The sequence below is a fragment of the Macaca nemestrina genome, chromosome 11 (genome assembly GCF_043159975.1).
Source record: "Macaca nemestrina isolate mMacNem1 chromosome 11, mMacNem.hap1, whole genome shotgun sequence".
Taxonomy (NCBI): domain Eukaryota; kingdom Metazoa; phylum Chordata; class Mammalia; order Primates; family Cercopithecidae; genus Macaca; species Macaca nemestrina.
Genome location: NC_092135.1, coordinates 131,676,645 through 131,691,205, shown reverse-complemented (window position 1 = coordinate 131,691,205; position 14,561 = coordinate 131,676,645). Strand labels below are relative to the sequence as shown.

The 14,561-nt window shown below is 40.4% G+C and overlaps 1 protein-coding gene across 8 annotated transcripts in view; it reads left to right on the top strand.

Annotated features, from left to right (window-relative positions):
* The first annotated feature begins 6,748 nt into the window (after positions 1-6,748).
* LOC105473892 (ubiquitin specific peptidase 40) overlaps positions 6,749-14,561 on the top strand; it is a 93,877-nt gene continuing 86,064 nt past the window's right edge. For 6 of the 8 annotated variants that reach the window (XR_011610147.1, XR_982562.2, XR_982563.2 and 3 more), the window contains exons 1-4: positions 6,749-6,860; positions 7,980-8,197; positions 10,788-10,855; positions 12,077-12,190. Coding sequence is in view for 4 of the 8 variants with exons in the window: in XM_011728062.2 (XP_011726364.2) it covers positions 7,999-8,197; positions 10,788-10,855; positions 12,077-12,190 (381 nt within the window). In the remaining 4 variants the exon portion in view is untranslated. Of the gene's footprint in view, positions 6,861-7,979; positions 8,198-10,787; positions 10,856-12,076; positions 12,191-14,561 lie in introns of those variants that run through there. The other 2 variants (XM_011728061.2, XM_011728064.2) reach the window with 2 other exon arrangements.

Sequence of the window (14,561 nt, the reverse complement as noted above, 5' to 3'; positions counted from 1 at the left end):
CCACCTCCATGAACCCTTCCAGAGATTTGATGGAATGTGACCGTCACCTATTGTAAATGGCTTTCCTCAGATATGTTACCTGCAGTGGGGAGTCGTGGCCCTATCCTTTCCTAAGCACTCTGCTGAGCTGCCTCTCTCAGCCCGCTCTGCTTCCTCGTTCTTAACAGAGCTGTAGGCCTCTGCTGTGGGCTTATCCCATCGGTCTGGTGCCTTCTTTCAGGAATATGTATTGGTCACCCACAGTATCCTGAAAACCCCCTGAAGACAGAGGTTATGTCTTCTTCCTATTTTCATCCTCCTTCCACAGCACCCATGCTATACCTGTCACAGAGGAAGTTGACGGAATTCTTGTTGCATTGGGCTGAATTACATCATGCAGATTTCCATGAATTAGCCCAGCGTGTCAGGCAACACCCTGAGGAACATTTAGTGAGGGAATCAGCAGCCAACCTCAGGGCATAATCCTTGTAGGAGCACAAGATGGCTCCCTCCAGGATGCGTCAATGGGTACTAGACATTGCTTAGTCACCTGTCCCTTGGTGACTGGGGCACTGGCAGATGACTGTCCTTGAAAAACAAACATGACAGTGAGTGATCTACCTTCCCTGGAGGTTTACTTCAGTGTAGAAATTAATGAAATAGAAAATAGAAAAACAATGGAGAAAACCAATGACACCAAAGATGACTTTTTGGGCAGATCAATTAACCTGACAAATTTCTAGCCAGGCTGATTAGAAAAAAAAAGACAGAAGATATAAATTACCAATACCCGGAATGGGAGAGGTAGTATCACCATAGATTCTACAGGTATTAAAATGATAAGAGAATATGAACAAATTCATGCCAATAAAATCTACAATTTAGATGAAATGGACAAATTTCTTAGAAGACACAAGCTGTCAGACTTTACACAAAAATAAATTAATAACACAAATGACATAATCTGTACCTTTTAAATTCAAATTGAATTTTGAATTCAAATGTTCCCACAAACAAAAAGGTACAGTTCAGATGACTTCACTGACAAATTCTGCCAAACACTGAAGGAAGAAATAATACCAATTTCTCACAATCTAGTCCAGAAAACAGAAGCATGTGAAATGTCCTAATTCATTCTGTGAGACCAACATTACCACAATACCAAAACCAGATAAAGATGTGACAAGACAGAAAAACTACAGACCCTCATGACCTTAGATACAAAAATTTAAAACAATATTTTAGCAAATCAAATTCAATAATGATATGGTTTGGCTGTGTCCCCACCCAAATCTCATCTTGAATTGGAACTCCCACAATTCCCACATGTCATGGGAGGAACCTGGAGGGAGGTAATTGAATCATGGGGGTGGATCTTTCCCATGCTGTTCTCATGATGGTGAGTAAGTCTCACGAGATCTAGTGGTTTTAAAAATAAAAGTTTTTCTGCACCAGCTCTCTTTCTTTGCCTGCTGCCATCCATGTAAGATGTGACTTGCTCCTCCTTGCCTTCTGCCATGATTATGAGGTCTCCCCAGCCATGTGGAACTCTAAGTCAATTAAACCTCTTTCTTTTGTAAATTCCCCAGTCTCAGGCATGTCTTTATCAGCAGCATGAAAACAGACTAATACAGTCAATTGGTACCAGTAGAGTGGGTTGCTACTGAAAAGATAACTGAAAATGTGGAAGTGACTTTGGAACTGGGTAACAGACAGAGATGGGAACAGTTTGGAGGGCTCAGAAGAAGACAGAAAAATGTGGGAAAGTTTGCAACTCCCTAGAGATTTGTTGAATAGCTTTGCCCAAAATGCTGATAGCAATATGGACAATAAAGTCCAGTCGGAGGTGGTTTCAGATGGAGATGAGGAACTTGTTGGGAACCAGAGGAAAGGTGACTCTTGTTATGTTTTAGCAAAGAGACTGGCAGCATTTTGCCCCTGACCTAGGGATTCGTGTAACTTGAACCTTAGAGAGATGATTTAGGGTATCTGGTGTGAGAAATTTCTAAGCAGCAAAGAACTGAAGAGGTGACATAGGTGCTGCTAAAGGCATTCAGTTTTAAAAGGGAAACAGAGCATAAAAGTTTGGAAAATTTGCAGTCTGACTATGTGATAGAAAAGAAAATCCTGTTTCCTAAGGAGATATTCAAGCTGGCTGCAGAAATTTCCATAAGTAATGAGGAGCTGAATGTTAATCTCCAAAACCATGGGGAAAATGTCTCCAGGGCATGTCAGAGGTCTTCATGGCAGTTCCTCCCACCATAGGCCTGGAGGCCAGGAGGAAACAATGGTTTCATGTGCCAGGCTCAGGGCCCCCTGCTGTGTGCAGCCTAGGGACTCAGTGCCTTGCATCCCAACTGTTTCAGCTGTGTCTAAAAGGAGCCAAAGTACAGTTCATGCCATGGCTTCAGAAGGTGTGAGTGCCAAGCCTTGGCAACTTCCATGGGGGGTTGAGCCTGTGGGTGCACAGAAGTCAAGAATTGAGGTTTGGTAACCTCCGCCTAGATTTTAGAGGCTGTATGGATATGCCTGGATGTCCAGGATGAAGTTTCCTGCAGGGGCAGGATTCTCACAGAGAACCTCTGCTAGGACAGTACAGAAGGGAAATGTGGGTTTGAAGCCCCCACAAAGAGTAACGACTGGAGGATTGCCTATTGAAACTGTGAGAAAAGGGCTACCATCCCTCCACCCAGAATGTTAAGTCCACTAGTAGTTTGCACCATGCACCTGGAAAAGCCACAGACACTCAATGCCAGTCTGTAAAAGCAGCCTGGAGGGAGGCTGTACCCTACAAAGCCACAGGGGCAGAGCTGCCCAAGACCATGGGAACCCATTGCAACAGCATAACCTGGATGTGAGACATGGATTCAAAGGAGATCAGTTTGGAGTTTTAAGATTCGACTGCCCCACTGGATTTCGGACTTGCATGGAGTATGTAGTCCCATTATTTTGGCCAATTTCTCCAAGTTGAAATGGCTGTATTTACCCAATATTCGTACCCTCATTGTACCTAGGAAGTCATTAACTTGCTTTTGACTTTACAGGCCCATAGGTGGAAGAAACTTGCCTTGTCTCAGATGAGACTTTGAACTGTGGACTTTTGAGGTAATGCTGAGACTTTGCAGGACTGTTGTGACGGCATGCTTGGTTTTGAAATGTGAGGACATGAGATTTGGGAGGGGTCAGGGTGGAATCAGATGGTTTGGCTGTGTCCCTGCCCAAATCTCATCTTGAATTATAACTCCCACAATTCCCACAAGTTATGGGAGGATCCTGGTGGGAGGTAATTGAATCATGGGGGCAGGTCTTTCTCATGCTGTTGTCTTGACAGTAAGTCTCACAAGTTCTGATGGTTTTAAAACAGGAGTTTCCCTGAACATGCTCTCCTTCTTTTCCTGCTGTCATCCACATAACATGTTACTTGTTCCTCCTTGCCTTCTGCCAGGATCTCTTCACACTCACCAGTACCTGGTGTCTTTGTTTGTGTTGCTATAAAGGAATATCTGAGGCTAGGTAATCTACAAAGAAAGCATGTTCCTTGACTCATGGTCCTATAGGTTGTACAAGACACATGGCACTAGCATCTGCATCTGGTGAGAGACTTGGGCTACTTCCACTCATGGCAGAAGGTGAAGGCAGAAGGTGCCGATCACACGGTGAGAGAGAAGCAAGAGAAAAAGGAGGGAGGTGCCAGGCTCTTTTAAACAATCAGCTCTTACTGAAAGTAATAGAGGGAGAACTCATGCATTATCAAGAGGAACGCACCAATACATTAAAGCAGGATTCACCCCCATGACCCAAACACCTCCCACTAAGTCTGACCTCCAACACCGGGGATTAAATTTCATCATGAGATTTGGAAGGGACAAATACCTAAACTGTATCATTTGGTACTGTCAGTCTTTTTCCTCTCAGCCATTCTAATGGGTGTGTAAATTAAACTGTGGTTTTAATTTGATTTCTCTAATCACTAATGATGTTGAGTGTCTTTACATGTGCCTGTTTCCCATCTGTATACCTTATTTGGTAAATGTCTGTTCAAATCTTTGCACATAAAAAAAAAAATTGGTTTATTTTCATTTTCTCTTCATTGAATTTTAAACGTTCTTTATACATTTTGGATATTTCTCCTTTATCACATACATGCGCTGCAAATATTTCTTCCGAGTCTGTGGACTCTCTTTTTTTCCATCCAACTTTTTATTTTGGAATAAATTTAGATTTACAGCAAGTTTGCAACAAATAGCACAGAAAATCCCCATATATCCTGTACCAGTTTCTCCTATTGTTAAATGTTACTGTAGCATATTTATCACAACTCATTAACCAACATTTGATACATTACGATGAACTAAAGTCTATGTTTTCTTCAGATGTCATTAATTTTTACCTAATGTCCTTTTCCATTTCTGGGATCCCATCCAGGATACCACATGAATTTTAATCATTTAATCATATGTCTCCTTCACCTCCTCTAGCCTGTGACAGTTTCTTAGACTTCCCTTGTTTTTGATGACTTTGACAGTTTTGAGAAGTTCTGGTCAGTTTTTCCGTAGAACGTTCCTCAGTTTGAGTTTGTCTGATGTTTTCATCATAGACTGGGGTTATAGGTTTTTGGAAAGAAGACCACAGATGTAATATTTTTTCTTGCTTTCTTGGGTATGGATATCCAATTGCTGAAAAGACTGTTCTCTCCACTGAATTGCCTTTGCACCTTTGTAAAAACTTATTCATACAACTGTGTATCTATTTCTGGACTTTTCATTCTGTTCCATTGACATATTTATGAAATATTTGATTACTACCCTTTGTAGGAGGTCTTGAAATGAGTCAGTGTCCACTATTTTTTCTTGTTTTCCATTGTTGTTTTTGCTATTGTAGATCCTTTACATTTCCGTAAGAATTTTAGAATCAGTTTGCCAATTTGCACAAAAAAAAGCCTGCTGGGATTTGGTTGGGATTATATTGAATTTATAGATGAACTGGGAGAACTGACATCTTAAAAATTTTGAGTTTTCCAATTCATGAACATGTCTGTTTACTTAGGTCACTCATTGAAGTTTTGTAGTTTTTAGTGTACAGTCTTTCACATCTTTTGTCAGATTTAGCTCTAAGTATTTCATATTTTTTATGCTATTTTAAGTGGTATTTCCAATTTTCAATTGTTCATTGCTACTACAGCTGACCCTTGAATAAAGCGAGAATTGGGGCACCAACTTCGTGCAGTCAAAAATGAGCACAGAACTTTTGACTCCCCTAAAACATAACTACTAGTAGCCTACTGTTTGCTGGAAGCCTTGCCAATAACATAAAGTCAATTTATTGTGTAATATATGTATTATATGCTGTATTTTTCTTACAATAAAGTCTGCTAGAGAAAAGAAAATGTTAAAAGTCATAAGGAAGAGAAAAGATCTTTACTATTCATTAAGTGAAAGTGCATCATCATAAAGGTCACCATGCTCACTGCCTCCCATTGACTGGGCTGTTGAGGAGGGGTGGGATGGGGGGGGTTAGTCTTGCTATTTCAGGAGTGGCAGAGGGGGAATTGGTGGAGGAAGTGGAAGGGGAAGCAGGAGAGACAGGCACACTCCGTTTAACTTTATGGAAACACATCATAATTATTGTCTGATAGTTTTGCTTTTTCAATTCTTCAAAAATGCTTGAGCTGGGCGCAGTGGCTCACGCCTGTAATCCTAGCACTTTGGGAAGTTGAGGTGGGTGGATCATGAGGTCAGGTGTTTGAGACCAGCCTGGTCAACATAGCGAAACCCCATCTCTACTAAAACTACAAAAAGTTAGCCGGGCCTGGTGGCGGGTGCCTGTAATCCCAGCTATTTAGGAGGCTGAGGCAGGAGAATCGCTTGAACCTGGGAGGCAGAGGTTGCAGTAAGCCGAGATCGTGCCACTGTGCTCCAGCCCAGGCGACAGTGCAAGACTCCGTCTCAAAAAAATAAAAATAAATAAATAAATAAAAATGCTTGCATACAGTACTAATCCTTCTTCTACTATTTGCTTTACTTTCAATGCCCATATCATAGAAGGGTCCAAGTAAATTATCAGAATCCTTCTGCAAGACTGTCTAATGTCAATTCATTTTCTGACAGTGCTTCTTCTGTATCTTCTTCCTCATTGTCTGGTACTGATTCAAAAGCACTCATCTCCGTCAAATCATCTTCTGTTAATTCCTCAGATGTGGTCTCTATTAACTCTTGAATTTCTCCAAGATCTAGATCTTCAAACACTTTATGCCTTTTTTGTGTGTGTGTGTGCCATATCCACAATCTCTTCCATGACTTCCTTGATAGGCTCTGTTGTAAATCCTGTGAACTCACACACAACATCGAGACACAGTTTTCTTCAGCACTACTGTATTGTTTGGGGCTTGATGGCTTTCACAGTTTTTCTGTAACAACATGGGCCTCTTCAATGGTGTAATCCTTCCGGGCTTTCACGATATTCTCCCTGTTGAGATTCTCTTCCATAGTGTTAACACCCCTTTCCCTAGAAAACCGTATGTAATGAGCCTTAAAGTTCCTTATGATCCCTGGATCTAAAGGGTTAATTTTTAATAATCTTAAAAATGTGAACGAATGAGTGCTCCCCTGCTCGAGTGGACCCGCGAACTCACCAGCCGACTTGTAAGCGAGCTCACCTTTCCCGCTCCCGTTCCAGTTCCCAAACTCTAGGAGCAGAGGAGTTACATTTCCCATAAGGCCCCGCGCGAGGGGCCGGCGCTCCAGCGGGGCATCCTGGGAAGCATAGTCCACGATCCATAAATCACTTTCAGGAGACCCGCCCTCGCCAACATGGCGGCGCCCAGTTGGGGCGGGTTCGTTCGCTTCGCGTTTTGGCCGGGGCGGGGGTCTGGGCTTTAGGCAGTAAGTGCGGCTGGCGGCCGGGGATCCAGGGAGGGACGTGGGAAGCGTAGGCACAGTGTTGGTGGTACAGCCTGAGGAGGGCGAGGCGAGAGGCGGCCCAGGCCTGCCTGAGGACGCGGCGCTCTCCTGGAGTCGGGACAGTGGTGTCGGGCCCCGGGGACCTCTGCCTTTTCGCGCCCCTGGGCCTGTGGTGGCTTGGAAGGCCCCGGCCTCGGCCGGCCGTAGGAGTTGGGAATTCAGGAATGCAGACAGCGAGCTCGAGGCCAGACTCTCGAGTTGTGTTTTTTATAGTTTTCTTCTGAGGAAAAGAAAAATAATTGCATTTCAGCGCTTCCTGTCTCTTGGCAACTATGCTAGGCCCTTGACGTTTCTCATCTCCAAGTGACCCTCCGCCACACCCGATGTGAAACCTTGGGGAAGTCACCTAGGCCCCCAGGCCTAACGATGGGATTAGTGGGTACATATTGGAAGGCCTTTAGGCTCGATAATTTTAATTGCAGTCTTCCCCGCCCTCCGCCCTCCTTTCCCCCTCCCCCGCCAGTGAACTTCTTCCGGCCCAACAGCTTCGGGACTATGTACTAAACTGCTCTAAAAAAAAGTTACCTTGATCCGTTTAATTTAAATGTCATAATCTGGTATATAGTACTGAAGAGTGTGACAAGCAGAGATTTTAGTGAGTGAGTCTAAGAATCTAGGGTTGACTTTGCCATCCCAGCAGTGGATTAGTTGTGGTGACGGGTTTTCTTTTTTAAAAAAATTAGTGATGTGAACGTGCCTTTTTAAAAACAGCTATTACTTATTTTGGGCCAAACCCTGTACACTAAGTGCCCTTCTTTCGTTATGTCATTTGACAGTTTAAATGACCTGAGGAGACAGATGGTATCCCATTTTACACATAAGAAAACAGATTAACATATCCAGGGTCACACAGGTACTTAGGATCCTGACAGGGATGAAAAAAGCCTAGATCTTGCTGCCTCCAAAACCCAACTACTGTACATAGAAACAGTAGTCCTGTGTTCTAAGAAACAACAGAATCAACTCCCAAGTGTAAGGTGGGGGGATTTGGGGAAAATTTATTTTAAAAATAAAAGCATTTATATGTCACTTTTTTTTAAGGGTAGTATTTAGTTTCACAATGTTTGGGGACCTTTTTGAAGAGGAGTATTCCACTGTGTCTAATAATCAGTATGGAAAAGGGAAGAAATTAAAGACTAAAGCTTTGGAGCCTCCTGCTCCTAGAGAATTCACCAATTTAAGCGGAATCAGAAATCAGGGTGGAACCTGTTACCTCAATTCCCTTCTTCAGACTCTTCATTTCACACCTGAATTCAGAGGTATGCTATGTTACGTACGTTTGACTAGCAATATGTACCATCTTCTTTACATGTAATTAATTATGCAAAATCACAAATGGACCAGTTATCTTAAAGGTATATTCTACAGTATATGTTTATTGTTGCAAATGTAAGATATAAATTGGTAATTCCCTCTGCAGAGAAATGTGAAACTTAAATATATCCTGGGTGATTACAATAATGTTTAGTAAAAAAATAAAAAAGCAATATATTTCTTTTTAATTCCTATAATTTGAAGTACAACATAAAGACAATTGTCTTAAGTATCAGTCTTCATTATTGTCACACTGTTTGAGTTTTAAAATTTCTCCAGAATAGCAAACAGTTAAGCCAGAGTTATCCAAACAATTATATCTACCTTTTGGAGTGGGGAAGGGTATCATACTATTTATATGGGTCCACAGTCGTTCATACGTACACATTTCTGAAATCTGGAAAGCTTACACCCTTATCTGATCTCACCTGAAGTTGTTTAGCTTCAGAACCAGACCTGGTGTGAGGCTATTTACAGTTTTTAGTTATCTCATGTGGGTGAATATTCATACATTCATTACAGGAATATTAATCTGTTTGATTAATGGAAACTGTCCCAGACCCTGCTGGGAATGTAACATTTTATATATGTATATATACATATATATGTATATATATAAAAAACACTTTTTTCATATTATCTTTATAAACTCTGGAAATTCTGAATTCCAAAGACCCAGAGATTTTAGGTAAGGGATTGTATCCAAGAAACAGACCCACAACTCAAATTAGCTAAATTTGAAAGGGGGATTATTATAAGAATATAGGGGATCTCAGAAATCAACTGCAAGAAGCTAGCCTGACCTTATTGGACCCTTGATTTCTTGCCCCTGTTTCTCTCTCTTTATTTCTCCCATATCCCATCTCTGCAAACCAGCTTCCTCCACAAGGGTCCTAGGAGCTGTGTTCCCATGGGCTCAGGGTGAACATTACTTTGCCTTCACCTGGACCTGATTGGGGTCCCCAGCACTACATGGCTTTGTAGCTCAGCTTTCCACAGTGTCTCCATATTAGGAGGACAGACAGCCTGACTCATCCTGTATCTGGTTTGCCATGTTCCTCTTCCGTACTACCACCACATTTATCAAATCTTTGTGGTTCTTCTGTTGCTTCTAAGCTTAGAAAGACTTCCTGCCTCCAGATATTTAGTAAATATTTACCGCTGTTACCTTCCCAGGAGCAATTTAATGGATTGGATTGCATGTGGGATTTAAGTGGTACCTCTTAGCCTTGACTCAATCCCATCCATAAAAATATCTCCCTGATGCAATCAGTAATTCCACCACTAGAAATTTCCAGCACTAATAAGTAGATTCCTAATGGGGATAACACTTTTCCAGGTTTTAATATAGTTGAAGTTAAAGGACAACTTGAAGTAGAAACGTAGCCTCAAAGGGACTGAGGAAAATGGTCAAGTGTAGGGCGGGTCACGGAGAGTACCATTAGGCAAGAATAGTACTGAGAGTCACAGGCCAGCTTCCTCTCTAGCGAAGGGGATTAAGCACATGATTTGACATCTTAGTGCACAATGTGCACTGCTTTTATAGCTTAGCCAGAATCCTGATGCTGGTTGACAGGGAGGTATAATTTGGAAAGGATAAGGACTGTCAGAGAACTGGGGAAGAAAAATTTTGAAATAGTATTTTAAATAATAGGGCTAGATTGGGTTCCATCGTACTCCATTACAATGTAGCTGAGAGTACTGGGAGATTATCATAAAAGTTCTTGTATGGTTTTATGCTTTAACTTGTAGATTTGTAGTTCATTTTTGCCCAGTCCCAGCACTTAGAAAGAATATAACATTCATTAACAGTAAGCACTAGGGCAGCAGTAGTTTTTCAATAGGAGACACATTTATTCCATTCCTTGTATCCCTGGAGTATATCAGAGTTCCATAGTAAGAGTTCCTACCTGGGCTTGGATACAGACTTCTCAAAAGATTCAAATATGCTCTGTTGGGTGGCACATCACCTAGATGCTGGCTGATAAAGAATTTCTGAAATTTAAGCACATGGGGTTGCCAACTTCTTCTTTTTCCAGCTAAGACCACTGTCATCTGTTATTACCTTCAATACGGAAAAGACATTTTCACACCAAAAAAAAAAAAAAAAGGGCATCTCAGAGTAAAAGGGGATCCTTCCCACAAAAGGATGGTTGTTAGCCTTACGTGTGGCAGGAAAACCGCAACACTACTGTATTTCCTAAGATTCCTTTTGGCTTTTGGTACCTGATGCCATAGACAGTGGGAAGCCATGAAAGATTTCTGATGTTACTGTTTTTAGTTTTATGCATAAAGATTATTTTCCTTTCCTAGAATTAGGAAATGCTGAAGCCTTAGCATGCCACTTTATTTTCTTAGAGTCACTGGTTAAAAATGTTACAAGAAAGTAAAGTGCATAGAGTAAAGGTATAAATATTGCCACAGTCATATTTCTGAATCTACTTGATTTTACTTAAAGGTGGTCTTGGCTTTCTAAAACAATTTTTTAAAATGAAATAATGTCATTTGCATCTCTGATTCTACCTTTTTGTATAGAAGCTCTCTTTTCTCTTGGCCCGGAGGAGCTTGGTTCATTTGAAGATAAGGATAAACCTGATGCAAAGGTATTACCTCTATGATTTACTGGGGGTGTTTTAGAGTATTCAGGACATTTTTTTAAAAGAAGGAATTAAGTGACTTATTCACAAAACAATAATTTTATTAATTATCAAATATGATCTTTTCCTAAAGTGATTTGGCCTATACCCTGTGGGTAGTGGAATTTTACCTCTGAGAAATAATCACTTTTCCAAGTACAATACTGCTACTGTTTTAGAAACATGTAGCACTCTTTACTATGCTTATTCTTTCTTCTGGTGAAGGAAATATTTGCAGAACATCCACATTAGCTTCCCCCAGAAATCTATTTAAAGCACTTTTTTTGCAACAATACCCACCCCACCCCCCCAAAAAAATAGAGACTGGTATTCTTTTCATTTGGTACTCTGGAAATAAATTGAGTAATGAGTTAATTTATTATTTTGTTTGTTACTGTGTTGATATTAAAGTGCAGATCTAATCACGTTCCTCCCTGCTTAAACATAATTCAAAAGTTTCTTACCATGTTCAGGCCCAAATTTGTACTTCTTAGGAGTCTTTCATGATCTAGCCCAGTGCTTCTCAGGCTACCTGTATGGCAGAGGACCTGTTTTTGTGTATTTCTTTTTATTCCCAATCTATTGCAGATTAGCATTTTTGTAGTATATGATAAAAATGCCATGGGAATGTCAAATTGCCATTACAATTTCTAAATACTTATTCTCCTTTCAGTAAAGTCTGGCCTACAGACCAGAGTCCAAGCAACGTTGCTCAGTCTGCGCCAGCCCTCACCACATCAAGTAAGGCAGGAACTCACTTGGAGCCAGGAGAAAGTGAGGCAGGGTGTGCTGAGAACTCCAGAGTGAGATACAGTATTGTGCCTGGAAAATTTCTACAGAGGGGGATATTATGTGTATCAGAGATATTTTAAAGAAATATTGGACTATTAGAAGAGATTCAAACTACTGTCAATCTGTAATCAATTGAGTGGTTTATTAGGATCTATTTGAGTTTTAATGTTTATCTGAACCATATCAAGGTAGAAAACTCCAAATAACTATTATATTTTGGATTGAATTAGAATTTTCACAGAAGAACTGAATCATAGTTTTTCCTTATAATAGGATATTTGTAAACTTTCTTCTGAATGAACTGGGAGATATAAAAAAGCTAATATGCAGTTGTTTTCAAAAGCCTCAATCAACACTTAAAGAATTCATTTAGAAATGTGTTTGTTTCTCATTCAGGTTCGAATCATCCCTTTACAGTTACAGCGCTTGTTTGCCCAGCTTCTGCTCTTAGACCAGGAAGCTGCATCCACAACAGACCTCACTGACAGCTTTGGGTGGACCAGCAATGAGGTATGAGGGTCAGCTCTCTAAGGAAGAGTTACCAGCAGTAGAGGAAAGAATAAGGCTGGTTTAATGTTATCCAACTTCCTTTAATTTTGTCATAGGGTCTCAACATACTGTTTGAATGTTTCCTTCTCACATTAAAAAATTATAGGCCAGAAATATATATTTTTAGACACTTGCTGTATACAGTATTTTATGAATAGCTATGATTTGGGGCTGGGGAGAAGATTAGAAAAACAGGGAGAAGTACAAGAGCTGATTTTTACAGTTTCTACCCTAAGAGTCTTTATGTAGTCTGGTTGAGATACAACACCTATTACATGGAGATTACCTACCATTTATATAGAAAACTGTTGATGAGGTTTTTAGTCTTTGACCAACTGGATGTAATGGATCAATTACATTGTAAGTAAATTTTTAAAAATTCTGTGTTTGTTGTGTGCTTTGTTTGAATCCACATGTTCTGATTTGAATGTTTGCTTCAGTCAAAAAAGTGAGATGGTTCTTGGCGGGTCTTTTTATTCTTCCTGTCCTGACTTTCTCCTGACCTTCTCCATTTTCTTTATGAATCTTGTTGTATATGTGGGCTTTCTCTCACTTTCCTGTTTGGGTTCTAAAAGGAATTCTACTGTATACAAACACTACACACTTGTCAGCAATGAGTAAAGGTGCTTGTTGCAAATATTGATGAGCTGTTAGCTATACAAATCCAAAAAAATCCCAATCTACCATTTTTATATGGAATAGATGGATGTATTCCTGTAATGACAGGTACAGGCAACTATCATAGAATTTAAAGAGCAAACAATTGGAATAGTGTTATATTGACTTTAACAGTAAACTCTGCAGGGGGGTCTTCTAACCAGGAACACTCCTTAACTAGGTGATACTGTGTGATTAAGGAGGTAAGGCATGGACTTTGAAGCAAAATGGGGCAATAATACATTCCCTAAACAAATATGTTAAATTTCTGGTGTAGGGCTGGTACTTGGGGTTAATCCCTTTAAAAAAAAAAACGCTATATTGAGATATAATTTACATGCCACAAAATTCACTCTATTTAAAGGGGTTTTTTTTTTTTTTTAGCATATTCACAGAGTTGTTCAACCATCACTAAAATCAATTTTAGAAAATTTTTACCACCCCAAAAAGAAACTCCATACCCATTAGCAGTAACTTTCCATCTCCCTCAACTCAGCCACTGGCAACCCCTGACCTCCTTTCTGTCTCTATGGATTTGCCTATTCTGGACATTTCATAGAAATGGAGTGATGCAATAGGTGGTCTCGTAACTGTCTTCTTTCACTTAAGATACTGTTCTCAGGGTTCATTCATGTTGTGGTATATGTCGATACTTCATTCCCTTTTATTGCCAAATGAGAGTCTATTGGATAGATATGCCGCATGGTTTTTGTTTCTTTTTTTAAATCTAGTCATTAGTTGATAGATTTTTCTTTGTTTTTGATAATGAGCTTTACTAAGTTGCTGGTTTCATACTTCTTAATGCTGTGAAGTTTGTTTGTTTGTTTGTTTGTTTTCTAAATAAGGTCTTACAGAAAACCCTCTAGGACTGGACCTGCAGTGGTAGGAGAAGGTCTCTGTGGTACCTTTGCCAAGTGTAGGATTGTTTAGGAACAGAGCTTGAAAACTTCCACAAGTTTTCTATCCCATCATAGCTAGTGATATTAGATAAATTTACATCCTTGAGGGTCTTCTATTTTAAAAGGCAAGATAGAAATCCTCCAGCTTTCATCCACTTTATCTGCTGCTCTTCACACGAAACTATTTTTTTTTTTTGAGTTGAGGTCTCACTCTGTCACCAGCCTGGGGTGCAATGGCATGATCATAGCTCACTGCAGCCCTGGGTTCAAGGCATCCTGCTCCCTCGGCCTCCCAGGTAGCTAAGATTTTAGGCATGAGCTATTGCTCTTGGTTGAAACTTATTTTTGAGTTGTCTTCGTTTATTGCCTCTGCTTCTGAATTCTCCATTTGTTCCTCTCCTTCCTTTCTACTTTTTTTGTTGAAGTCAACAGTGACATCCCTGTGCCAAGTCCAGAAGACACTGTTCTCAGCAGAAGGAGCTCTCGGTAGCACTCACCACCCTCCTTAAAGCCCCAGTTCTTCCTGCTTCCTGGGGTCTCACTCTCCTGGCTCTCCCCGCAACTGCTCTTCCTCCTCTCCTCCACTTCTAAGTCTTGGTGCGCCCCTTGGTTTGGTTATAAATTTTTCTTAAGGAGAAGTTCACACACAGCTGCATGACTGATAATGGATTAAAGCAAGTTCCATCAGGATTTTTTTCTCAGTAGCACTGAGTCTTGTTTTAGTTGTTTTTACTTCAAAGCAGTACATTCTAGTTCTTTTCTATTGTTGATAATTC